The 26,194-nt window shown below is 41.1% G+C and overlaps 1 protein-coding gene, 1 long non-coding RNA gene and 1 gene segment (V, D, J or C); all 3 read left to right on the top strand.

Moving 5' to 3' along the window:
* The first annotated feature begins 12,463 nt into the window (after positions 1-12,463).
* LOC147307572 (caspase-1-like) lies at positions 12,464-18,110 on the top strand. The gene is made up of 9 exons (XM_086271821.1): positions 12,464-12,496; positions 12,656-12,829; positions 12,918-13,119; positions 13,251-13,391; positions 13,479-13,588; positions 13,855-13,942; positions 16,877-16,928; positions 17,077-17,123; positions 17,288-18,110. Exons 1-9 carry the CDS (start codon positions 12,464-12,466, stop codon positions 17,839-17,841), a joined length of 1,401 nt encoding a protein of 466 aa, XP_086127947.1. The 3' UTR covers positions 17,842-18,110.
* Positions 18,111-19,450: 1,340 nt separating this feature from the next.
* Positions 19,451-22,854, top strand: LOC147307571 (uncharacterized). Its single transcript, XR_015126037.1, has 3 exons — positions 19,451-19,557; positions 22,424-22,633; positions 22,719-22,854. It is a non-coding gene; the product is annotated as an uncharacterized LOC147307571 (long non-coding RNA).
* Positions 22,855-24,874: 2,020 nt separating this feature from the next.
* On the top strand, positions 24,875-25,834 carry LOC147307570 (T cell receptor alpha variable 19-like). The segment is given in 3 exon segments: positions 24,875-24,920; positions 25,006-25,305; positions 25,707-25,834. Coding segments are annotated over 3 exon segments (474 nt in total).
* The last annotated feature ends 360 nt before the right edge of the window (positions 25,835-26,194 follow it).

The raw sequence follows: 26,194 nt of genomic DNA, 5'->3' as shown, positions 1-26,194 counted from the left end.
ATAAAAATGTAAGTAAAAAACAATAAAATGAAATAGCTTGTTAAATTCATTGCAGCAAAATGAAGCAGTGTTAAGTGTTTCAGTGCAACTGATTATAAAGTGTAAATACAACGCATGTTTATCATCAGAAAACTCTTGTTCTCATAAAGAACTGCTATCAGGAAATTTCAGTGAGGTTTTATTACAGACACAGCTCAGCTGGAGGCAGAACAACAGAAGAACTCCAGAATAAACCAATTTCATCCATTATTTTACTCCAACCACAGAGCCAGCCTTCATGGTCATTCTCTTCATGTCTTGCAGGAATACAAGACATTATATCAGCAGGGGGAATAACACAGGGCTGTGAATGAGTCCTGTCACTGTGATCAGGCTCCTCCTTCTAATCCACCAACTTAGTGTTGATGAAGACTAAACAGAGAGATCACAGCTTCTTTATACTTGCTGTAGCTCACAGTTACTCTACACTGCAGATATGACGCCTCTGTTCATCTCAGTGCTGCTGGCTGCTATGTGCCTCGGTATGAACACAACTCTGTTTCTTTGATATCAACATTGACGTGATTCTTTAACAGCACACTGATACTGTTTGTTGGTGTTTTACAGAATGCAGAGCACAAAAAGACAACGTGCTGCAAGCAAAAGGAGAAGAGACTGCTGCTGCAGGAGGCACAGTAACACTTCACTGTCTCTATAACGTCAGCATTACAACAAATCATTATCTCTTCTGGTACAAACAGGATGGAAACAACAGCCCCAAATTCATCCTGAGTCGTGTTAGTGGGGATCAAGGAAACACAGCAGCCGAGTTCAAGGAGAGATTTTCCTCCACACTGGATTCCAGCATCAGATCAGCTCCTCTGAAGATCCAGAAGCTTCAGCTGTCTGACTCTGCTGTGTACTACTGTGCTCTGCAGCCCACAGTGACAGGAAACAGCAAAACTCTGTACAAAAACCTTTGGAGCAAAGACAACAGAATACTCCACAACATCCACTAGAGGGAGCCACACACTGTTAAACCTCTCTAGCTTATTAGAATACAGACTACATTCATTTTCATGGATTTACCAACAAAACATTGTTTCTTTACCTTTTTATAAATAAAAGCACATTAAATATAATAAGAATCATCTGAAGTCCCTCAAGAGAAGAAAAGTTCAGAAAGAAAAATACCCTCAGACCACAAATTACATTTTAAATGATTAATACACTACGAGATAAGATAAGATAACCTTTATTAGTCACACGTGGGAAATTTGTTTTGTTACAGCAGAAAGTGCAAAGTTACATCGCAAAATTTAGAAAAACTCTGGAATAACATAAAAATAAGATACTCTCTACACAATAGAATAGAATAAGATGAAATACTATATACAATCGAATAAAATAGAATAAAATAGAATACAAATACAAATGCTATATACAACTGAGTATAATACAACGATGCCAGAAAAGAGTATTGCACTTAGTGTTATTACACATGTGAGGATGTGAGTGTTGATCAGTTGGAGTCTTTGTTGTGGAGTCTGACAGCAGTGGGGAGAAAAGACCTGCGAAATCTCTCCGTCCCACACCGTGGGTGCCGCAGTCTCCCACTGAAGGAGCTGCTCAGTGCTGTCACAGTCTGCTGCATGGGGTGGGAGATGTTGTCCATCAGGGATGACAGCTTAGCCGCCGTTCTCCTGTCACTCACCACCTCCACTGGGTCCAGAGGGCATCCTAGAACAGAGCTGGCCCTCTGGATCAGCCTGTTCAGTCTCTTCCTGTCCCTGGCAGAGATGCTGCTGCCTCAGCAGACCACACCATAAAAGATGTCATAGAAGGTCTTCAGGAGTGGGTCCTTCACTCCAAACGACCTGAGTCTCCACAGCAGGTACAGCCTGCTCTGCCCTTTCCTGTAGAGGGCGTCTGAATTATGAGCAATGTTCCCTCTAAGCTGCACGTGTGCGCAATTGCTGGCTTGGTCTCTGCGGACAGAAAATCTGCGTTGCGCACAAAAAAAAATCTAACCTGAATTGAAATTAAAATTAAAACTTTAACAATTCTGTTTTGCAGTGTTAGTCAGTGAGTGACTGGCTGCTCCCGTATGGGATCAGAACGATGCCACCTTATCCCACAGTCCAGCCAATGATGCGATTCACATTCGTATATACGCAGCTAATCAACGTGGTTGACAGGCTATGACGCGTCCTTATCCGCCGACACCGGTGTTTTAGCGAGCAAAGCGGCTGATGTGGAGTGAAGCCACGTTAATGACAACGTGTACAACCATTGGAGATGTGAGCAGGACAGACGGAACAACTGACGGAAAAAGTGTGGACTTTATACCAGTTTTTAAATTGTGTTGATCGGCCACGTAAAACCAGAGTTATGATAAAATATCTGCAATGTTTGTTTTTCTTCCTGAATACTGTCGTTGTTTATATTTACTGCAGGAAGAAACGGTAAAAACGGCATTTTATAAGGAAAACGCTCGAAAGCCTGTGAGCAAAACCAACACCAAAAAAACCCCGCCCTTTCCCATTGATCGAAAAATGTACCATGTCGACCAATCAAAAAATGACGCAAGATTACTAATTACTAGTAATCAGATTACTTTTTTCAAGTAACGAGTAATATAAGGGATTACTATTGCAAAACAGGTAATTAGATTACTGTTACTTTCCCATAAACACACTGCGTTACTGCGTTACTAAAACCGTGATTTTTTTTGCGAGAGTGTCTCATGACAGTGACGTAAGCGAGTGCGACATTCGTGACAACAGCTGTGTGCAGATCAACAATGGATCATATATCGAGTGCGGGAGAGAGTATGAGCGTGCAGCGATTAAAGCGTGGAAGTACTGACCTTACTTTGAGTTTGATTTCATAAATCAAAATAAAGTGACAAAAACATTAGTGTCCGTTTTTCACTGCATGGGAAGAAAACGTCTTTTTACAGCGGAACCCCCCGCTAAACTTTACGAACAAGCACCGACAGTACGCTACGACGGGAATGGGAAATTTACAGACAAACTTGCGGATTCTTCCACTTCCACTTATTTTATGTGCTGGAATGTGCAGAAAATACGTTTAAATGTTAAACTAATTTCTTCCAGTCAGAGAATGTTGCATATAATTAAATTTTTACTTGATGCATAAAGTTAAAAGATTAAAACTAATAAAACAAGTTTTAAAAAGAGACTTTTCCATCTGATTACATTTTGTATGATGGATTATGTAGAAAAAGTAGAATTGGGCTGAAAGATCTATCGCTTTATCACCTCTTCAGGTTGTAAATCGTGTTTTTAAAAAGTAACTAAGTAACTAAGTAATTAATTACTTTTGAAAATAAGTCATCAGTAAAGTAACAGGATTACTTTTTTGGGGAAGTAATCAGTAATTAGTTACTGATTACTTTTTTCAAGTAACTTGACCAACACTGCTCACAATACAAGTCAGAGCTTTATATATATATAAAAGAAAGTTGTGTTTTAAAAATTGGAGTTCAAGTTATTTTTCCTTCCAATAGTGTTAACATGCTGCACAGGTCATGAACAAGATTTTTTTTTAAATTTTCATTGTAAGAGTGATAAAGCAGGTAATTAAAAGTAGTCTAACATAAATGCTGTAATCTGATTATTTTAATAAACATCGAGGCTGGCGTGACCACAGTGCACACGTCTGCTGTTGCTCACAGTGGTCCAAGGGACGCTCAGGGAGTTTGTGTGTTCGCTCAGACACATGAAACATTAGAGGAAACACTGATTATGAGTCCAGTCCAGTTTATTGTTCGGATGAATATCAAGGTTCCTGTAGCTGTCCACAGCCTCAATGTCCCAACCTTGAATGTTTAGTGGTTGCAGTCGAGGATAAGGAACCATCTCCGTTTCAACCTGAGATGCAGACAAAGCAGAGTTGTTCCTAAGAGCCTGCGCCTTGGATCCACTGTCAGGGGATACAGAGCGGACTTGATTCTACGGAGAGCACAAAATCAGCTTCTAAGTGAAAGGATAAGACAGGTCCATTTCACTATAGATCCCTCCAGAGCAAGATTAGCCAGACTCTGCAGGAACTGGAAACCCTTCTACCCTCTCCAATTTTAGAAGAGGTTTACAAGTTTGTGGACAAGGCTCAGCAGGCCCAACACTCTAAAGGAAAAGAAAGACAACGCAGGAAATTCCACACCTTGCCTTCAAAAACACACACTCCTCAGTCTGAATCCACACAACTCAGAGAAGAACACACACCTGAGGACAGAATCCTTAGACTACGATGACCTGGATGACTGAGAACCTTCACAGACAGTCGAGGATGTTTGTGCCTGCAGAAGTGTACCACCAGCTCCTTGGTTTTACTAGTGTTGATCTGGAACGTGCCAAAACTGTTGAAATTTGTCAGACATGCTCTCCATCAATATGAGAAAGCAGCCCTGTTATTGACACATGACTTCTTCCTTTCATTTAATCTGATATTGTAACAGAACCTGAAAGGCACACAGGGAGACACGGCCAAAGCCAACCATCCACAACTAATGGAAATGATCAGTGGGAACCAGCAACAAATAAATTCATCCAGTTGTTGATGTTTTTTTGAGGATATAGACATCGAAACTGAGGTGATCTAGAAGTACATTTTTCTATTCAGTAATACATAAATGAAAACAATAAAAGTTGTTTTCTTTGTGATGCTTTAGGCAGTAAGAACTATATTTCATGTATTTACTTGAAATAGTTGCTCTATTATTGTAGGGTCTACCTTACAATGTGCTGTATAAAAAAATGAATTGACCTGAATTCCATCTCTAGTTCATTTAAGTACACAGTTTGGGTGAGGTTGGGATACAGCGACTAAACCATTTGTATAGATCTTCACATATCCTCTGCCAGAAGCTGTGGACAGGCATTCAAGAACAAAAAGCATGGATATAGTTCTCAATGGTATTGCCTTTGCAGTGGGTGCATGTTTGAGTCTACAAGAACCATTTGTCTGTCCTGTATAGTGTCGTCTGTGGAGAGTTTTTGTATTATATGAGTCGTAAGATGGGGCTTTTAGTACTTTTGAAGGTATGTAAGTATATTTGTGTCCAGAAGTATTGATCTGGATTCATGGAATGGTCCACAATCACCAATATTTAACTTCTACATTTTCAATAACAATTTGGGAATAAAGAAATTAAAATAAATTAAAATTATGTTAGCCAGATGGGTATTTCTAAATTCAGTTGATTGAGATTAAAAGTGGCGAGTGTTGGTGTGGTTCAGTGGGTGAATGTGAGGCCGTGCTGGACATGGACGTGCCTGAAGGCTCACAGGCAGCTTGGCAGATGGCTGGAATTCCGGGACCACACTGTTCCAAAAAATAGTAACGTCAAAGTATCTCACTGTATATTTTACAGTTTTGTCTTTCTAGAATATCATTAAATTTACATAAGCAGACTGTGATTTTACATGTCAAAGGTAAAATAACATAACATCACTGTAAATATAGTAAAACACAATTTACTTTTTTAAAATATATTTTTAGTACATATGCATGTTTAGATTGTAAAAATACATCCAGAAATGTATCATAACTTCACAAATATTTCTCTGTTATGTGAGAGAATGATCTGTTAAATCCAAATGTAATACTATGGAAAAATATATAAAATGATCGAAAATCAATGAGTATAATCAATAATTAAACAGTATTTGAATTATAATTGTGCTGAAAATTTCATGTCATCTAGGTCTGATTCAATAATTCAGAGGTAACAAGTGAAAATATAATTAATAGGAATAAAAACTTAAAAAAAAACATTGCACGGCCACGCTGTGCTAATTATATATTTAGAAAAAGAAATGTAGAGGCAGGAATTGCAATTAATATAAATCTCAAAGTATTCCCAACATTCCTGAACAGAAATAGGCCTCTGCACCTGGGGTGAGGGTGTGGCCATGACAACAATGTGACATGCCATTGGATGTTGGGACACATAATAACATGACGCTAAGCATCGGCCAATGAACGTGAACTAACAACCACAAGGTCGCGGGTATGGCTGCACTGTAGGAAAACATCCTAATATAAAAGTATTGTACTGCATTTCACAGTTTTGTTCTGTTCTTCTAAAATATCACTAAAGTTACGTAAATAGACTGATTTCACATTTCAAATGTAAATTAACATTAAATCACTGTAATGCAATAAAACATAATTTTCATGATTATTAAATGTATCTGTCTGTACATATGCATATTTAGATTGTTAAAATACATTCACAAATGTATCAGGATTTCACAAATATCTGTCCGTTATTTGAAAGATTGAACTGTTGAATTCAAATGTGATGCTATGGAAAAGTATATAACATGATTCCTATAAGCTTGTGTTACATCACATAAGTATTATAATTGTTGCTATTTAGGGCGATCGTGGCTCAAGAGTTGGCAGTTCGCCTTGTGATCAGAAAGTTGCCGATTCGAGCTTCGGTATTGTGTCCGTGGTCAAGACTCTTCACCTACTGGTGATGGCCAGAGGGGCCAATGGTGCAATATGGCAGCCTCGCCTCTGTCAGTCTGTCCCAGGGCATGCGATGCATTATTTTTTAAACCAACTGTTAACTGTATATTTCTGAACATTTACATATTATGATTCATATTGCCACATTCATTGACCTTGTTTATAGGTAATTTCATTGTTTGATCACGTTAAAAAGTTCCTAATTTAATGTCTAAAAGCACTTGGAAAAGGCAGAACCCCATGTGAAATTAGCGCAACAAACTGTATTGTCATTACTGGAAATAACCGTATTTTTATGAGGAAGTTATTTTCTGTTATTTTACGGTGGTATTTTGGCGCCCCAGCTGCCAGAATATTGTGCTTTTTACAGTGTAGCTAACATTAGTTGGAAGGAACACTGAAATACTGGAAGAGGTCACAGTTTCAGGCTGTTTGTGTCCTGCTTCACTGTCTTCATGGGACTGCCAGTGTCAAAGTTTGAACTAATAGATCGTTTTCTTACATATTTTTAAGATGTTTTTTTTAACAGTGCAGACGAGGCATGACGAGACGAGACAGGAGGGCCCGCTGACCTCTGGCAGAGATGGCGCAGGACCGGACAGCGTGCTGACCACTGGTGGAGATACAGCTTGACCAGATGGCAGCGTGGCAGTTGCCAGTTCAGCTAGTGGTGGCATGGCAGCCATGGTTGGTTGAGATGGTGTTTGAGTTTGCAGTTGAGAGTGGAGTGGCTCTCCTGAGCCCCCAGCGGAATCAGACGGCTGCACACCAGTTTTATTTAATATCATCTATCGTCCACCTGGGCCTTACACAGAGTTTCTCTCTGATTTCTCAGACTTTTTATCTGATTTAGTGCTGAGCTCAGATAAAATAATTATTGTGGGTGATTTTAACATCCATGTAGATGCTAAAAATGACAGCCTGAACATGGCATTTAATCTGTTGTTAGACTCAATTGGCTTCTCTCAAAACCCACCCACCACTTTAATCACACTAGATCTTGTTTTAACATATGGCATAGAAACTGAACATTTAACAAATGAGTTTTTAAACTAGCAGAGATGTAGGATAAGTATAAAAAAGTGTGGACAAAGTATTTACAGCATGAATCATCTGTGGACTGAAGCAGCACAGAGCTGAAACATGAGCTCCCACCTGAAAGTGAAGATGCTGCTACTAGTGTGTAAAGCAGGAGGAAGTGAGAGAAGTTCAAATCCAGATCAGAGAGGAGGAGGAGAGATTCAGGGAGGAGCTGAGCTGTTACTGAACTAGAAGAGAGAGAAACCTCCACATTCAACAGAGTTCAACACAAACCATAAACTTTACCTTCATTCAACATGTTGTCTTTGGACTATTTTGCACTTTCTTTACTGATTCTCACCATTCTAACAGGTACGTTACAATCTGTGTGTTTAAAGAAACACATTTGAATTGTGATGATTTATAAAAGAATAAAACATGTTTCTGTTCCTTTAGGTGTCAGCTGTGAAGATCTCACTCCAACCAACAAAGAAGTGTTCAGTGTAGAAGGCAGCACTGCTACTCTGTCCTACAGATACTCCAAAGCTGCAGTTTATGGTGATTATTTCTTCTGGTATCGACAATATCCAGGAAAACCACCAGAGTTCCTGATCTCTCACTCAGGGACAGGGGAGAAAATATTAAATCCAGTCACAGGACTAAATGTAAAAGCAGTTGATAATAACAGACAAATGGATCTTCAGATCTCCTCTGCTGCAGCGACAGACTCTGCTGTGTACTACTGTGCTCTGCAGCCCACAGTGACAGGAAACAGCAAAACTCTGTACAAAAACCTTTGGAGCAAAGACAACAGAATACTCCACAACATCCACTAGAGGGAGCCACACACTGTTAAACCTCTGATTCTTGTGTCATTGGACTGATGACAAAGACAACAGAGAAATGAAGCAGTAAAGATCAGAGACAGAGACAGAGCTGCTGTGGAAGCACAAAACTATTTGATTGGCTGAGCTATTAAACTGGCCCCGCCCACTGAAGTTGAGCTCATCCAATGACATTATTTGTTGGTCATTGTGCTGCAGTGGAAGAACATTGTTCATGTGCTGTCTGTCTGGCTTTAATAACTCCAAAGACATGTTGCTGCACCTCTTTTTGCTTCTATCTCACATTATAGGTGAGTTTAAGAACAGGGATTAAAGTTTAGTTGAAGCTGCTGCATTAAGCAGATATACAGACTGCATTTCACTACTTTTCTTCTTTCTTTTTCCAGGACTAACAGCTGGAGACTCAATCACTCCTCAACAACCTGAAGTCACTGAAACAGAAGGAAAATCTGTCAAACTCACATGTAGCTATGAGACGAGTGATGATACTCCTTGGCTTTATTGGTACAGACATGATTCTGACCTTCAGGCTCCTCAGTTTATACTCTGGAAAGGAGCAAAACGCAGCACAAGTGATTATATTCCCAATAATCGATATGGATCCCAAACATCACCTACAACAACTAATCTGACCATAGCAGCCCTAACCCTGGCAGACACAGCTCTCTACTACTGTGCTCTACAAACACAGTGATACAAAGTGTAGAAGAGGCTGTACAAAAACCTGAACACAGATATCTGACTACTCTTCAAAGAGGAGGGAAGTGGTATTCAAAGCACAGCTTCATATCAGATGGATTCTGCTAATTCCTGTTTTATCAGAGTCACTGTGGTTACAGCTGCTAATGAAACACTGTGGGAGGATTCACATGAGCAGCAAATCCACATCAACCACAAACCAACTGCAGGAACGTTCAGACACAATAAAAACTGTCAAACATCAAAAGCTGCTCATTTACACTATTTTATATTTAGTGGATGAGGACATGCAGAAATGCAGCAGAAGCAAAATAAACAGAGTAACAGAGGTTTATCTCTTTAAGGTAAAATCTCTCACATGAAGCTAAAAGTCCAACCAGGAAGACCATCTCATGCTTGTTCCATTTATTCTCTCTGAACTCATCACATCAGATGATGATGCTCTCCTTCAGATTTGGTGAAAACATCAATGTCCTGCTCTCATTTCTCAAAGTCTCCCCCTCTCTGCTGTTCTTAGTTTTCATTTCAGTGTCAGATGGATGCAGCCCTCCTCCCCCCCACACATTTCATCAGGACCAGAGTCTGTGGGTCCTTCCACTGAGTTCTTCAGCAGTCCTGCTCCACCACCAGGCTCCCTCTGATCTAAACACTGAGGACCGCTCACACATTTCTGCAGCAGCAGGGAGAGTTTCCAGTCAGCAGAGTTCATGAGTTCACATATTTTCTTTCACAGGAACTGCAGCAACATTTCAACATCACATCCTCTTTAGATTTTATAATTTTACAGAGATTATAAAAGACAAAAGTATGACTTTGGACGCAGGATTCCACAATAGCAAACTTATATCTGATGAACCAGCAAAGACAGACTCGACATAGCTGCTGTAAACCAAGAAGAAAACACATGGAGGAAACCTGACAGCATTACTGTATATGTGTGAAACCAACAAGGCAAAACAAGCACAGAGTAAATATCAAATTTATCAGGAAGTGGGGACAAGGAAAGCACTAGAAATGAAGAGGATTAGGTAGACGGGGAAGCATCAGAAACATGAGGAAATAGTAAAGAGAAGAAAAACAGGAGAAGCTGTGAATGTGACAACCTGTGAGATTTGAACTAAAGACATGCTGGAACAGTGGGGACGAGATTTTCTCACCTTATTGTTTTGTACAAGAATATTTAAGGCATTCACACAGCTCAGTTAGATGTGGTCAATATAATGTGACTGGTACATGGTCAATGAACCTGATGGAGGAAATCAGAGATGACCCGGAGCCTGCGAGCAGAACCAGGTCCTGCATTTTTAGCTCCTGAGCTTGATACAAGCAGCAGAAATTAACAGTTGGTCTTCTTTCTTTTAAATTCATAATCTTTTGACAAACAAACATTTGTGTTAGTTGAAATTTGGCGGCTCAAACTGGTGCTGCTCGAAAGCTAACTCTTGGTCTGGTTTATGTCCCGAGTCTAACACACTGATCATGAGGAAGTTTTGGATTTTTAATGAAGGGTTTTCCCCTGACGCTGCTTCTTCAGGAAATCATCTGATCTACACTTATTATCTGTCCTAATGCAACATTTACCTGCAGGCCAGGTTTGACGCAGCATTGCTGAGCGGCCTCATTCTTCTGCTGGGAGTCAAAAAGAAAACGATCTATTAGTTCAAACTTTGACCCTGGCAGTCCCATGAAGACAGTGAAGCAGGACACAAACAGCCTGAAACTGTGACCTCTTCCAGTATTTCAGTGTTCCTTCCAACTAATGTTAGCTACACTGTCAAAAGCACAAAGCTTCCATCCAACAACCAAACACAAGCCCAGGTTTGGTGCAAAAGTGCAAATAGCCAGAACCCGTTCCAGGGATGCAACTCTCCTGTCCACCAGCAAAAATCCCAACATAAAGGCATCAAGCTGGGGGAAACAGATGTATCCACCCTGGTTATCGCCAGGGCCTCCAACTTTGGCTGCCACCTAACCCACACTCTCTGTGGAGCCCCTCCCCTGGGCCTGGTCCAGCTTAGAGCCTCAGAAACCCCATCCCACGTACCCAGACATGGTCCACTGGTCAATGCAGCATGGATGTCTTCTGATTCATTCTTAGTCTTACCCCTCTCTCAGGACCAGTGTGCATATAGGGACCCTGCCAGGGGCAAATTACCATTGAAAACAGAGCTCCTGGTATCATTTGGCACCATATCCCTCCACCATGATAAGGTGGAGATTCGTGGAGGAACATTACATCAAGTAGTTCCTGAATTATCTCTAAACATGTCCATGAGTTAATCGGTGAAGAAGCAAACGTATCACCTGTGTAAAGGAAAGCGAGCCTCATTCCTGTGTTTGTTCTGGCATATTGTGAAACCAGTTCGGTGAGTTTCTTTTCAGGAAACTGGAAACCTCCCAAACAGCCAAAGCAAAACCAGTTTGGTCCAAAGAACTCAGCCTTCACGTTATCATGAAGAAGAACAATTCTAACTAGATTCCAGCTCAGTATAAAAAAGCATCCAGTCAGTCAGCAGGTGTTTCCAGTGCAGGTACAGTTGAGTCCTTCTTTTCTGAGCAGTCTGAGCTCTTTAATCAGAGGACAACCAGGACTCAGCATCTCTGCTGTAAGTCTCTGATTCTTCATTTCTCATTTGTCTTAGCAGCAGCAGCAGATGTTGTTTCTGTTTTACTTTGAAGAAGGTTTTTCTTTCATCTGTCACATCAGAGATGGAGGATGTTGCAAAGAAAGAAGACATGAGAGGAACATGATTATTTTGTTTTCTTATTGTGAAACATCTTGGGACAGAAATGACATTATTCAGATTTTATGTCAGTGAAAGTGTTAAGTTTGCAGTACTGTGGTAAAGCTGAGAGGGGTAAACTTGGACTGGTGAAGAGTAGCTGAGCTGTTTGCATACATTTAATCAGAGATTGTTTAACTGTAAGGTGCTGTTTGAGTTAATTCACCAAATTCTAGGTTTTTTGGGTTTTCGTAGTGGCTGGAAGCTGGAAATATGTAACATCTGAATTCGGTCGGCTAAATCCACAAAGAGCAGCTTCAGCTGATCACAACCTGGATACAAAGAAAACCTGAGTGGAGCTTCCAGTACAGGGTCTCATTTCCAAGTCGCCCACGCTGCCCCACTGCACCTGGGCTTAGAGTTTCCCCACCTGCCAAATCTCACTTTGATGCCTGATTAGGATCCCGTGTATCTACATTCAATAGTCTTCAGGTTTATTAGGCTCAAGTCTTATTATCTATTAATCAGTATCAGCAATACATTTTCTCATTAATATTTTTAAAAATCAGTCCTGAATAATCCACAAGAAGCAGAGATGATGTGATGCACAGTGAAAATCCCAAGAGCTGATGTGATGTGACACATTCTGTCCCTCCAGCTCAACATGTCCTCTGATTTCTTTCTAGGTCAGAGATGGAGACGTGGACAGACAGACAGGGTAAAAAAGTATGTTACTGTATGATTCATATGAGATATGTTGATTGTTTGATCTTAGCCTCTTGTAGTAACTTCCAAACCAATAATAATAATAATTACTGCAAATGACTGCATAAAAAAATCAGCTTGTGTTAAAATAATCTGAAGAGTTTCTGTTTGGTCTCTCAGATTTACCCAGTGACTCAACAATCACAGTCAAATCGCATCGCCCTGCTGATCAACATTGAAACGTTTAATACAAGTTTATACAAATGTAGAGCTGCGAAAGATGAGAAAGTCATGCAAAGTCTACTTCAAACTCTTGGATATGAGGTAGTGAGATGTGGGGACATCACTGCAAAGGTAACTTTTAAAAGCAGAAAAGGTTTCTTCACTTGCACCCAGTTTTACAAACTGGTTAAATGATCCAGTGACGGATTTCTTCTCACAGATGATCGATAAACCTCTGAAAGAATTTTCTGAACACCCAAAACTGGCCCTCACAGACAGTGTGTTTGTGACTTTGGTGTGTTATGGAGGCACGGGAACTGAGGAGTTTGAAATTGACCAAATCTTTCAGCACTTAAACTCAAAGAACTGTCCTGCACTGAAGGACAAACCAAAGATCGTCATTATTCACGCCTGCAGAGGAGGTGATTCTCATCTGTCCTCACACACCCAACAAACAGCATGAATGAATCTTCAATGAATTTACTGTTAATATTTGTTCATTTGAAAAGGTAAAAGATCGACACGTTTCAGTAAGTCTGTGTGTTTGTTTCAGTGGGGAAGGAATCGGTGGATTTACTTGATAGGACACAATTTGTGCCCACAGACGACATCGAATCTCTGTCAGTGAACTCTGTCAAAGGTCCTCGGACACACAATGAAAAGGATTTCATCATTTTTCATTCCAGCACCACTTGTAAGTGCACCACCCTCCAATAAGTAACATTTAGAACAATCAAACACCGCCTAACTACAGATATGATCTGGTTCTGTTTGCTTGCAGACACAGGTTCATACACTCATGAAACATACGGTTCTGCCTTCATCCAACACATCTGTGAGGCTGTCAAAAAGCACTGCCTTAGAGATGACATTGAGGAAATATTCAGAACGGTAAGTTTGGCAAGTGGAATATATGGAATACACAAATACATATCTATCTATCTATCTATCTATCTATCTATCTATCTATCTATCTATCTATCTATCTATCTATCTATCTATCTATCTATCTATCTATCTATCTATCTATCTATCTATCTATCTATCTATCTATCTATCTATCTATCTATCTATCTATCTATCTATCTATCTATCTATCTATCTATCTATCTATCTATCTGTGTGTGGAATCATGTTAAGTGCAGTCTAACCAACAGGTCATGCAAAGCTTTGAAGAATTCCCATCTGAGCAGATGCCAACCAAAGAGAGAGACACTCTGACAAAGCGCTTCTACGTGTTTCAAAGTGAGTGTTACAGGTTTTTGATGTGACTTTAAGATATTGTGTTGTTTTGGGATGACAGGACACATGAGACTGCATGAAATGTTCAGTCTGGTTTATTCACATCGATGAGCGACTGATGGAACTAAAGAGCAATGATGATGATGATGATGAACAAAACAGAAAAGCATCCCACAACATTACAGTTTTTCTCAGTCGCTTTGGTGCGTTTCTCAGATCAGAATTGAAATTCTCATAACTATTAGTTCAACCTCCACAACACTCAGTCATTTGTGCACATCATAGTAGCAATTTCTCCTCTCTCTGAACAAACTGCAAATGATTTTGGACATGAATCAGTTGCTTCCATACATTTCCCTGCTGCTTTCTGACATTTCCATTTGCTTATGTCATGTCAGTCAAAAGTAATCATACCTATGGATGCTGAATAGTCGTTCCCAATAAAACTAATAGTCATACATCCATTGCTTGAGTCATCACACACAAAATTGTTGAACTAGTTATCACATGCCAAATATTGGCCATCTGTCAAGCAAATCCTATACCTTTCTGTATCATTGTTCCTGGAAATGTCTCCGAAATTGAACAATTGATCTCGGGTGAATTACAGCTGTCACTCATGAGGAGGCGTGTGAAAGTTTAGTTGTAACCAATGACAAACAACTTGTTCACTGTCAATTATGGATGAATCCTGTGAATCCCCAATTGGCAAGCATATATAAACTGCGCAGGAGCTAGTGTGTACCATTTCTACACTTCTGTGACACAAAATGGAAGATCAGCACCGTGGAAGAGGGGTGAAGATGCGGGGAGGAAGGGGAAGGGGAAGAGGGAGAAGAGGCAGATATAGGCGGATTCCCAATGAAATAAGGGCTACAATTGTGGACCATGTTGTCAATCACAGCCTCACCATGGAGGAGGCTGGTCGAAGGGTGCAACCCAATATTGGAAGAACTACTGTCAGTTCAATCATTCAAACATTCCGTAGGAAAACAGGTATGCAAACAGTAATACACTGTACTGTACTGTGCCATCTCAGACACATCACATGTTACTGTACTGTATTTGCAATTTCACAAAAAGTTCACTCTGCACCACATAGGATTGTAAGACAACCTCGCGGAGGCGGAAGAGGGCCCCTTTTTACCCCACAGCAAGAAGAAGCCATTTGTGCAATGGTCATTGCAAACAATGCAATAAAGCTGAGAGAAATACAAAGCGCTGTCATAGAGAATTACACGGTATTTGGCAATATTGAATCTGTTCCAATTTCAACAATTGACAGAGTACTCAAGACAAATGAAATCCACATGAGCAAATGGCCCTGCTAGCAGCCATGGATGCAGCATGTGACGACATCACAGCAGGGTCCTGCAGAGGATGGATTCGCCACTCCAGGAGATACTTTCCTCGCTGCATTGCGAGGGATAACATCTGTTGTGATGTAGATGAAAATATGTGGCCAGACAGACAGGAACGTCTGGATGTGCCAGAATGATTTACTGTACTGTTACATGTGCTGTTTATTGTTCACATTAGTGCACAGCTCTACCAAATGGGTGATTTTATGTTTACATGTATTCTACAGTGAACAGGTGACTGTAGCATATTTTTCTTTTGCACACTTCTGTAGGATTACAAACACTTCTACACAATGGAAATGTGAAACGTACGTATTCAGTGTCTCAGTTACTCCCAAGACTCCCATAACATCTACAGTGACTTTACTGCACATTTCAGATGGCTGTACAGGTAGGCCATAGTGCTGTCGTCAGCATTTTCAGGTGTCACCAATTGTTTTTGCAATGGGAAACACTGAAATTATAAACTGTCATAGTGGAAACATGACAATGCCATTTGACTATCTTGTTCATAAAGATGGTGTCAAGACTTTTCATTTTGATGGCACTGACAGTTTCATTGACATGGATACTTGCTTTTGAGGTATGGATAATCAATTCTGTGCATGTGACGTGCTTTTGCAGGCTATCCACTAGGTTTTGCAGTTTGCACTAATTGTTTTGGGAAATGCACTAACTGCTGTGCAAATGTTAATGGTGTTCTGAGGAACGCACCAAAGCGACTGAGAAAAACTGTAATTTCCCCGTGGACAGTTCTGTGTGGCATCAGTCCATATGAGAGTCCTCATGATCCCACAGGGCTTCAATATTGAGGTCCAGGCTCTGAGGAAGCCGGTGCATGGCTCACAGTGTTTCATTGTGTTTGTGTTTCATTGTGTTTGTGAAGTTCACCTGATCGACACACCAGCTGTCAACAACTGTACCATCCGTGCTCCAGTTATGTTGAGTCTTCCCAGGCACCTCAACCCCTACTCACATCTTGCGTCTCAATGGGTCACATGATAGAGTGAGGCAAGGTTTCACCATAGTTTCATCCAAAAGCTCTGCTGATAATGACCCACACCTTTTTTTATAACTTGGATCTTGTGATGAGGCACATGATCAATAGTGTGCCAATGATCCTCTTAAGTGGACAACTCCCACTAGAGTTTAAACACCAAAGGAGAAACCTCTTCAAAAAGCTTCATGAGGTCCAGTCGCCGTCTTCCAAAGCTGCTTAGATCGAATAAACGGTAAATGGACTGGTTCTTATTTAACTCAACACAACGTGCCTCATTCACCTTTTCTATATAAGAGCTTTCTATCTAACATGCACACATATTTATATTCTGATGGATGCGTCGAATCCATCAATCTTCTTCAGTAGTTTATGTAGACTAAAAATGACCATGACAAGCAGAGGACGAATGTCAGCACATCAAAGTCTCTTGGTGGCTTTACTGCTTTCACTCAACTGATATATGAGGAAAAAACACTTTGACTTCCTACTTTTGTTCTGTTTCATTCAAAAAAACAAAACATGTAGGTGTTGTGAAAATTGTAATATTTGATTTTAAAAGAGCAATTCTGATTCAAGATGCACCTGAAGAAGTGAAGCAGTGGTCTGCAGGAAAGGAGTCTCTAAACAGGTATGAACAGATCCCTTCACTCAGCCTGTTTGTTTTATGCAGATGTAAGAGCTACATGAAGTCTTCCCTCTGTGACAGTATGAGTGATGATGTCCATGTTAGCATGTTGCCAACGACTGTGCTGGTTTCACCCCTCCTCTCCCTGCAGGGTGGAGCCTGATGGCGTCCGACGGGTGAGCTCGGATCTGAAGAAGTGTACGTTTGATTTTATGATGATTCTTGGAAACAAATCCAACCGTCTTTAAACTACTGTGTCGCTCATTCATATCTCTGATATCAGGAGTCACCATCAAAGAGCCGATCAACGAATAGATGATCGATCAATAACTGCAGCTGGATTTATTTGTTCTCTCTATCAGATTCCTATCAACTCACAATCGACCCAAACACAGTATACAAATGGATCCAGCTGTCTGACAGCAACAGAGAGGTGATGCGTTTGAATGCACAGCAGCCATATCCTGATCATCCAGAGAGATTTGACCGCCCTCAGCTGCTGTGCACAGACGGGCTGACTGGTCCTTGTTACTGGGAGGTTGAGTGGAGTGGATATGTTTCTATAGCAGTGAGCTACAAAGGAATCAAACGGAGAGGACACAGTGATGACTGCTTGTTTGGACTGAACAGTCAGTCCTGGAGCCTGGACTGCTCTTACTCTTACTCTGTCTTGCACAATAACACAGAAACCTTCATCCCCAAAGACGTTGTCTCCAACAGAGTAGCAGTGTATGTGGACCATCCTGCCGGCACGCTGTCCTTCTACAATATCTTCTTGGACTCTCTGATCCACCTCCACACCTTCAACACCACATTCACTGAACCTCTGTATCCTGGATTTGGAGTCTGGTCTCATAATTCTTCAGTGAGAATAATGAAGCCGGTCCATGTGCACTGCTCTCCTCCAACAGAGTAGCAGTGTATGTGGACCGTCCTGCCGGCACAGCAAACAACCTCTATCCTGGATTTGAAGCTTGGTTTCATAATTCTTCAGTCAGTCTGTGCTTAGTTCAGTATAAAACTCTGAGAAGCACTGCTAAATAGACCTTTCAGTCTGCATCTTGCACTCAAAAACACTTTCAGATTCATGGATTCAATGATTTAATGTTTTAAACTCCTCTAAATGATTCCTTCTTAATTTCAATCCGTTGAAGATTGAAGCTTCCAGCAACCGTAGAGTGTGAGCCAGGGTCCAAGCTGGACAGGTCACCAATCTGAGACAGGGCTGACATTAACTTCATTCCACTAACTGCATGTCTTTGGACTGTGAGAGGAAGCTGGAGCACCCAGAGAGAATCCAAACAAACAAGCTGAGAACATACAAACTCCACACATGAAGGTGAAGCTGGACTCGGGACTTTGTTGCTGTGAGGTGACGGTGCTGACCTCTGCACCAAAGCTCTTCTGACATGGGGCTGAGAAAATATTTTGCACTGCTGATCAGAAAGAGAAATTCCTGCTTGAACAATGTTCTTTGTGTGATAGAGACTAAATATATATTGATCTTCAGTTTTCTTTACTGATGTGCTTTGTGTGAAGTGTGTTTCTTCTGCTTCGAGTATTTTAAAGTCACTGATACAACAACCACGTTTTTCCTCACCTGGAGACTTTCAATGAGAGCTTTAGATGAGAAATTCATCATGATGTTTAAATTGAATTCAACTTTATTTACACAGCACCAAATCACAACAACAGCCGCCTCAAGGTGCTTTATATTGTAAGGTCGACCCTACAATAATACACGCAGAGAGAAACCCAGCAATCATATGAAGTCCAGATATGTAATAGTCATTAACATGATCAGAGCCACGAGTGGTTTTAATCTCAGGAAGTTTATACAACAACTTGTAGCACCAACTGTAGTTAAATGAGGCTGCACAACATGAAATGCAGACTACAGAATTTCACTTTAATAATACTGAATGAGAGGAGCAGCAGCTAAGTCGTCTACATAAACCTGGAACAGTGTTTATTGATAGGCTGCGGACACTGCGCTGGTTGCCTGGGGTCAGGAAACTCTCAGGGTTTGCCTGCTCTCGTTGTGCCTAACTGAGCTAGTCTGGGTAAACAGGCACAACATTCACTGGCTTCATCTGGACTGAACCACGGGGAGAACCGGTGACAAGAACACTCTTCCTCCTGGAAGAGGGAGCATGGCTCCTCATCCTCCCACCACAACCACACCAATGATGAAGCTGGTTCATTCATGGAACTGTCTGGAATGCCGAATAACAGGAGCTCTTACAAGCTGGGCACCAGCGTCACAGCTTGAATGCTGGGTGGCAGCGGTGATGGTGGTGACCTGGGTGACCGGTGCAATAAGACTGCTGACTAAGAAGGCAGCAACAGACGAACTCCAGAAAACTCATCTCCAGTCAACCAGGGAACACATGATGGTAGGTCAACATAGACTGACACAGACACTGAGGAATAAACAGCACTATTTAAACACCCGAGGGTCAGAGGCATCAGGAGAAACAAGAGTGTAACAAGACGCAGGTGAGGATCATCAGAAGCAATGAGACAGAAGGTAAAACTAGACCAGCAACCGTCAGGACGTCAGAACCTTTAACTAGGGGAGCTGACACGAGAGGACACGATCGGAAAGGGAACAAATTAAACTCTGAACCAGGTGAACAACATTACTGCAAATACTTTGTGTTACAAATATTTTTCAGAGTCACCTATTTTAATGCAGCCCTTCACTCTGACAGTGTAATTTCACAGGATTAACTAATTTATTTGGATCACGTTTGAAATGTCATGATTTTTGCTGTAGATTAACAGATGGGAGCATTCAGACCACTGCAGTAGCAACAACCAGTTCAGTCAGCGCTACTTTCTCCTGAGATGAAGCCAAAATGTTCCTTTCTTTCTTTCCGTGTTTAGAAGCATCTGGACCTGCTCGTCATCACTCGTGTCCACTTCTTACACTTACAGTGCATTTTTGAGGAACACCTTTACTGTGTATATATCACGGTTATTATAGTGAACTAATATAATCTGCATGTGAAAAGCCTTTTGGTTAACTAAAACAAAAATAAAAACTAGACCTGAAATTATTTTGTGAACTTGGAAAAAAGAAAAGAAAGATTAACGGTGGAAATCCCCGTAGTTTCAATATTTGTGAATTTGATCAAAACGTTCAGAATGTGCTTTATGAGGCTTTATGAGGCTTTATGAGGCTTTATGAGGCTTTATGTGACGTTTGCCATCCAGGCAATAATAATTAATAAAGACTAAAACTAAAACAGACAATGACAGTTAAAAATAAATATTCTTAAACATTGCAAACTAAACTGAAATGATTCAACTCAATCTAAAAACTTATTAAACCTACATTGAATTAAAAGCCAAATGTGATGGTCTCTGTCGTCTCCAGCTGATTTCTCGGTTTGTTTGCTGTCTGTCTCTGGACTTTAGTTTTCTCTCTCTCCTCTGTCTGTGTTCCTTTGTTGTTGTTTGTGTTCCTTTGTTGTTGTTTGTGTTCCTTTGTTGTTGTTTGTGTTCCTTTGTTGTTGTTTGTGTTCCTTTGTTGTTGTTTGTGTCATTCTTCACTGGACTGTTGAATTAGTGAAGCCCTGGCTCCTCCTGCTCAGTGTTTGTGCTGCTTCTGATGCTTCAAGATACTTGCTGTGTGTTTCTTCTGTGTAGACTTCTGGTTTTGATCTTCCCAGGTGTGTGGTAAGACAAACCCTGAGTTGAGAGAGTGTTGTGTGGACTCCTTTCCTCCCTGGACTCCCTGGAGCACTATACGCCTCCAATGAACTTTACAAATCATATATTTGAGTCCAACCTGCCTACCAACACAGATACAAAAAGTCAAAATATGTAATGTAAAGCCTTAAGACTGCATTATAATAAACAACTAAATGTTCCAAAATGCAAAACAGAACTACGAATGTTGAACAACCTTAAAAGTTCAAACATTATTAATCGCACCAAATTCCAACAACAGTCCCCTCAAGGTGCTTTATATTGTGAGGTAGACCCTACAATAATCAGACCCAAGATCATGTGCAGCCGATATTTTACAGAATCTGTCCTCTGTGTTGGAAAGGCTGTCAACTGTGTGTGGGAGCCCCCTTGTGGCGAGAGGGCACAGGTGCACTATTGAACACATGTTCCAGGGATCAGAGTTTGAGCGGACTGACTCAGCGGGGGATGTCGACACACGGTGTGAGTCGTGCGCGTTGCTAAAGAACTGAGTGGACGTGGAGCCCTGCCTGGAAAGGACAGCTTTAGTCTTTTAGGCATTTAGTGGATGTAGAAGTGCAATGTGTATTGGCCTGTTCACCTGTGTGGCCAGTTCATGCTGCTAATGTTGTACACAATAATAATACTGCACACTTTGTATTGATCCCCGTGGGGAAATTCACTCAGTGAAGCAGTGGGCAGACACCAGTGCAGCGCCCGGGGAGCACTGTGTGGGGATGGTACCTTGCTCAGGGGTACCTCAGGGTAGCCGTTCAGGGGATTCGAACCCCTGACCTTACGATCATGGGGCGACCGCTTTGGTTGATTGGCTGTTTTGTGTTGTTGGGTGTATTGGCAATTAATGTCATGGACTGTAAGGTTTTCTGAGTAGTACATGGAGATCTTCATATCGGAATTTCCATTTGTAGTTCTGGTCAGACTGGAAGAAAGCTCATGAATCTTAATTCATGACTTAAATGTTTGTTATATTCAGTATTTTGTATATGTTCTGCTCTTGTTAGCTAACAGCTAACAGCCCCCCCACCTACGAGTTCTTGTACATCCTCTGAAAGCCTGCGGTTGCATTACTGTGCTGCTGTGCTGCGCTGTTAAGCTACAGAATCACAGTAAAGACGGAATAACCTTATTTGTGCGTCCTGTGTGTTCTGACACCACAAGGTGAACACCACTGCTATTCAGCCAACGCCGATACAGTCCTGGGTTCAACCCAAATTACCTCAGAATCAGAACAGAAGCAGAAAGAATGGCTTCTAAGTACACAGCAGATTGTCTCTCTCACTCACTGTCTGACTGCTACAACTATCACAGCCGAACATAAAGACAGGTTCAGATATGCTTTTTTCCCTGCTGTCAAATAATTGTGTAGTTATCAGTGAATTCACTGTCACTGATGATTCCAGGGAATCCTCTCCTCCCCAAACTTTACAGTCTGAACGGGAAACTTGTGCAGACACTGATGTGGAGAAGCCAGCCGTAAAAGTCACTGTCTGGATGTACTTGTACTTGTAACTGCACCTCTTTAGTTTCTTTTAACACCAGCAGATGTTTCGCTGTTCATAAAGACCCTAAACAGGTTTCTGTCTGGCTCCACCCACTGATGCTGAACTCAGCCAATGAGATGGTCTCTCTGTGCAGAACTACAGCCTGATATTGAGGAGAAGGCTGTGCAGCAGAGAGGCTGCTTAGTCTTTTCATTCTGCTGAACTTTGTTCATCTGCTGTGTGACTTCAGCACCTGAAACATGTTCCTTTACCTGTTTGTACTTTTCTCTCACTGCATAGGTGAGTGTTAGAACACAGAAAAGTCTCATTGTGACAAGATTTGATCAGGAAATAAAAACCAGAGGAGACACAGATTCAGGGAGGAGCTGAGCTGCGACTGAAGAGCAGACGAGACAGAGAAACCTCCACATTCAACACAGAAGATTCAGTCCAACATGTTGTTGTTGGGCTGTTATGAAACTTCTCTGTTAATCATCATGATTCTAACAGGTACATGTGAAAAAACTTCATCCTAATATTTTAATTATTATTCACGATTTCTTTGTAAAATATTTACAGATTTCTGTTTCTTTAGGTGTCAGCTGTCAACAACTCACTGCCAGCAAAGCTGAAGAGTCCAGTTTGGAAGGCAGCACAGCTACTCTGTCCTACAGATACTCCAGACAAGCAACTGGAGGTGATCAGTTCTACTGGTATCGACAATATCCTGGAAAACCACCAGAGTTCCTGACCTTTAACTTTGGAACACAAAACACAACAAATTCCAAACTTTCTGTCAGAATGGTCGATGACAGAAATGGTCTGAACCTTCAGATCTCCTCTGCTGCAGTGTCTGACTCTGCTGTGTACTACTGTGCTGTGAGGCCCACAGTGACAGGAAACAGCAAAACTCTGTACAAAAACCTTTGGAGCAAAGACAACAGAATACTCCACAACATCCACTAGAGGGAGCCACACACTGTTAAACCTCTGATTCTTGTGTGACTGATGACAAAGACAACAGAGAAATGAAGCAGTAAAGATCAGAGACAGAGACAGAGCTGCTGTGGAAGCACAGAACTGTTTGATTGGTTGAGCTATTAAACTGGCCCCGCCCACTGAAGCTGTGCTCATCCAATGACATTATTTGTTGGTCATTGTGCTGCAGTGGAAGAACATTGTTCATGTGCTGTCTGTCTGGCTTTAATAACTCCAAAGACATGTTGCTGCACCTCTTTTTGCTTCTATCTCACATTATAGGTGAGTTTAAGAACAGGGATTAAAGTTTAGTTGAAGCTGCTGCATTAAGCAGATATACAGACTGCATTTCACTACTTTTCTTCTTTCTTTTTCCAGGACTAACAGCTGGAGACTCAATCACTCCTCAACAACCTGAAGTCACTGAAACAGAAGGACAATCTGTCAAACTCACATGTAGCTATGAGACAAGTGTTAGCTATATCGAGCTTCACTGGTACAGACATCATTCTGACCTTCAGGCTCCTCAGTTTATACTCTGGAAAAGAGCAAGAGGATCCACAACTCAGTATATTCCTGATAAACGATATGACTCAGAAACAGCTTCTTCATCAACTAATCTGACCATAGCAGCCCTAACCCTGGCAGACACAGCTCTCTACTACTGTGCTCTACAAACACAGTGATACAAAGTGTAGAAGAGGCTGTACAAAAACCTGAACACAGATATCTGACTACTCTTCAAAGAGGAGGGAAGTGGTATTCAAAGCACAGCTTCATATCAGATGGATTCTGCTAATTCCTGTTTTATCAGAGTCACTGTGGTTACAGCTGCTAATGAAACACTGTGGGAGGATTCACATGAGCAGCAAATCCACATCAACCACAAACCAACTGCAGGAACGTTCAGACATGAAGACATTTTATTCCTTATTTAGTGATGATGTGTGTAAAAAGCATCAGAAGTCAAATACAGTAACTAGTAATAAACTCCCAACATTGTTGGTGCATTAATGATGTTTTACAGCTGAAAGATTTACTTTGTTATTCTCACATTTTCTCCTGCATGGTTTAAACTTTTCCTTCATTTTTTTTATGAGAATCACGTCTTTGTGTTTTCTCACGATGATGTCGTAGGTACAGTTTCTCCTCTGTGTTCTGATTGGACATTTAAATCATTGATGGTATCAGATCCATTTCACACGTTGTTGAAGTTCAGTCTGAAGTCACTTTAAGTCTCAAAGCTTCACTTTAACCTGCAAAGACCAACAACGTCTCATTTCCTACTGATTCTTCTCCCCACACTGCACCACTACACCGGATATCAGGACTCCACACTCTCCAAATTCCCAGTGTTAAAATTCAGTCATGAAACATTCTGGCAGATACAAGAAGATTCTTCTACTGTTTTCTCTTCTTCAGTTGTTAAAGATGAACATCATGATCCACACTGACACACATTCATATTCTTCGGTTTCCTGGATTAAAACGGAGCCTCTGCTCTTTATTTATCCTGTGCTTGTTTCTCGACTCACAGTTCAGTCTGTTAAACCTGCTTCCTGCAATAGGAGCAAATATCCACTGAAAGCAGCAGAAAGACGTGCTGAGTGTGAAGCTGTCAGCAGGGGGAATAACACAGGGCTGTGAATGAGTCCTGTCACTGTGATCAGGCTCCTCCTTCTAATCCACCAACTTAGTGTTGATGAAGACTAAACAGAGAGATCACAGCTTCTTTATACTTGCTGTAGCTCACAGTTACTCTACACTGCAGATATGACGCCTCTGTTCATCTCAGTGCTGCTGGCTGCTATGTGCCTCGGTATGAACACAACTCTGTTTCTTTGATATCAACATTGACGTGATTCTTTAACAGCACACTGATACTGTTTGTTGGTGTTTTACAGAATGCAGAGCACAACAAGACAACGTGCTGCAAGCAAAAGGAGAAGAGACTGCTGCTGCAGGAGGCACAGTGACACTTGACTGTCTCTATAACACCAGCAGTTTAACAGGTACTTCTCTCTTCTGGTACAAACAGGATGGAAACAACAGCCCCAAATTCATCCTGAGTCGCTATAGTGGGGATCAAGGAAACACAGCAGACGAGTTCAAGGAGAGATTTTCATCCACACTGGATTCCAGCAACAGATCAGTTCCTCTGAAGATCCAGAAGCTTCAGCTGTCTGACTCTGCTGTGTACTACTGTGCTCTGCAGCCCACAGTGACAGGAAACAGCAAAACTCTGTACAAAAACCTTTGGAGCAAAGACAACAGAATACTCCACAACATCCACTAGAGGGAGCCACACACTGTTAAACTGTCACCTGTAGGTCTGAATTCTCTGTTCTTATGATTAAACAAAGTCTTATCTATAACTCGTTATGTTACATCTTATTACTGTGCTGTTGTTTGATGTTTCCTGTGTTTCTTACATTATGTATAATATGAAGAATTGTTTTATGAAAGTTTGATATTATAGATATTATTTTGCTGTGTCTCTGGACCCTCTGAAAAACACTTTTACACTACAAATGTGTCGACGCCTCTCATGTAGTTGCTGTGTTTTCTGGGACTGTGCTGATGTGTCTTCCATGATTAAACACAGCTGCAGTCATCAGAGCCGTGCACTACTTTGTGTTAGAGAACTTCAGGGTTGTCCCGGGTTTCTGTGTTACGAAGGTGGTTCACTTCTCACCAGGACAAATCACCAAAGAAACTTATGCTGTGAACTAACCTGCCACACAAAAGGTTCAGTTCCACATTAGAGATCAACAGGTATGACATCACCACCCACCGACCAATCAATTCTCCAGGAAACAGGTCATCATTCCTGGCAGATCCTTCGGACCTCCGTGCAACAGTAGGAAGGTCCAAAGTTTTTTCTTTAATATAGAGTAATGTCCTTCAGTTTCCCTGGTGAGCATCAGTAAGAAGTAATAAATAATCCAGATTTTTATTTATTGATTTTTTCCTTTGGTAAGAAACAAACGTACAATAAATGTGTTGCTTTATTGGCAATACAGGGAGTGCAGAATTATTAGGCAAATGAGTATTTTGTCCACATCATCCTCTTCATGCATGTTGTCTTACTCC

Source organism: Aulonocara sp. 'chitande type north' Nkhata Bay, linkage group LG18, assembly GCF_057382095.1.
Source record: "Aulonocara sp. 'chitande type north' Nkhata Bay isolate Kocher_YH1m ecotype deep benthic linkage group LG18, A_spYH_male_GT1.1, whole genome shotgun sequence".
NCBI classification, from domain to species: Eukaryota; Metazoa; Chordata; class Actinopteri; order Cichliformes; family Cichlidae; genus Aulonocara; species Aulonocara sp. 'chitande type north' Nkhata Bay.
Note: the sequence above shows the minus strand (reverse complement) of the source record. Positions and strands in the feature narration are given on the sequence as shown.

What these genes read in the sequence shown, in the direction of transcription:
- LOC147307572 (XM_086271821.1), top strand. Translation starts at nt 12,464, where the DNA reads ATGGAGACGTGGACAGACAGACAGGGTAAAAAA. An exon ending in TTTTCATTCCAGCACCACTT is followed by an intron (nt 13,392 to 13,478) that starts GTAAGTGCACCA and finishes GTTTGCTTGCAG; the next exon opens with ACACAGGTTCATACACTCAT. An exon ending in GCGCTTCTACGTGTTTCAAA is followed by an intron (nt 13,943 to 16,876) that starts GTGAGTGTTACA and finishes TTCTGATTCAAG; the next exon opens with ATGCACCTGAAGAAGTGAAG.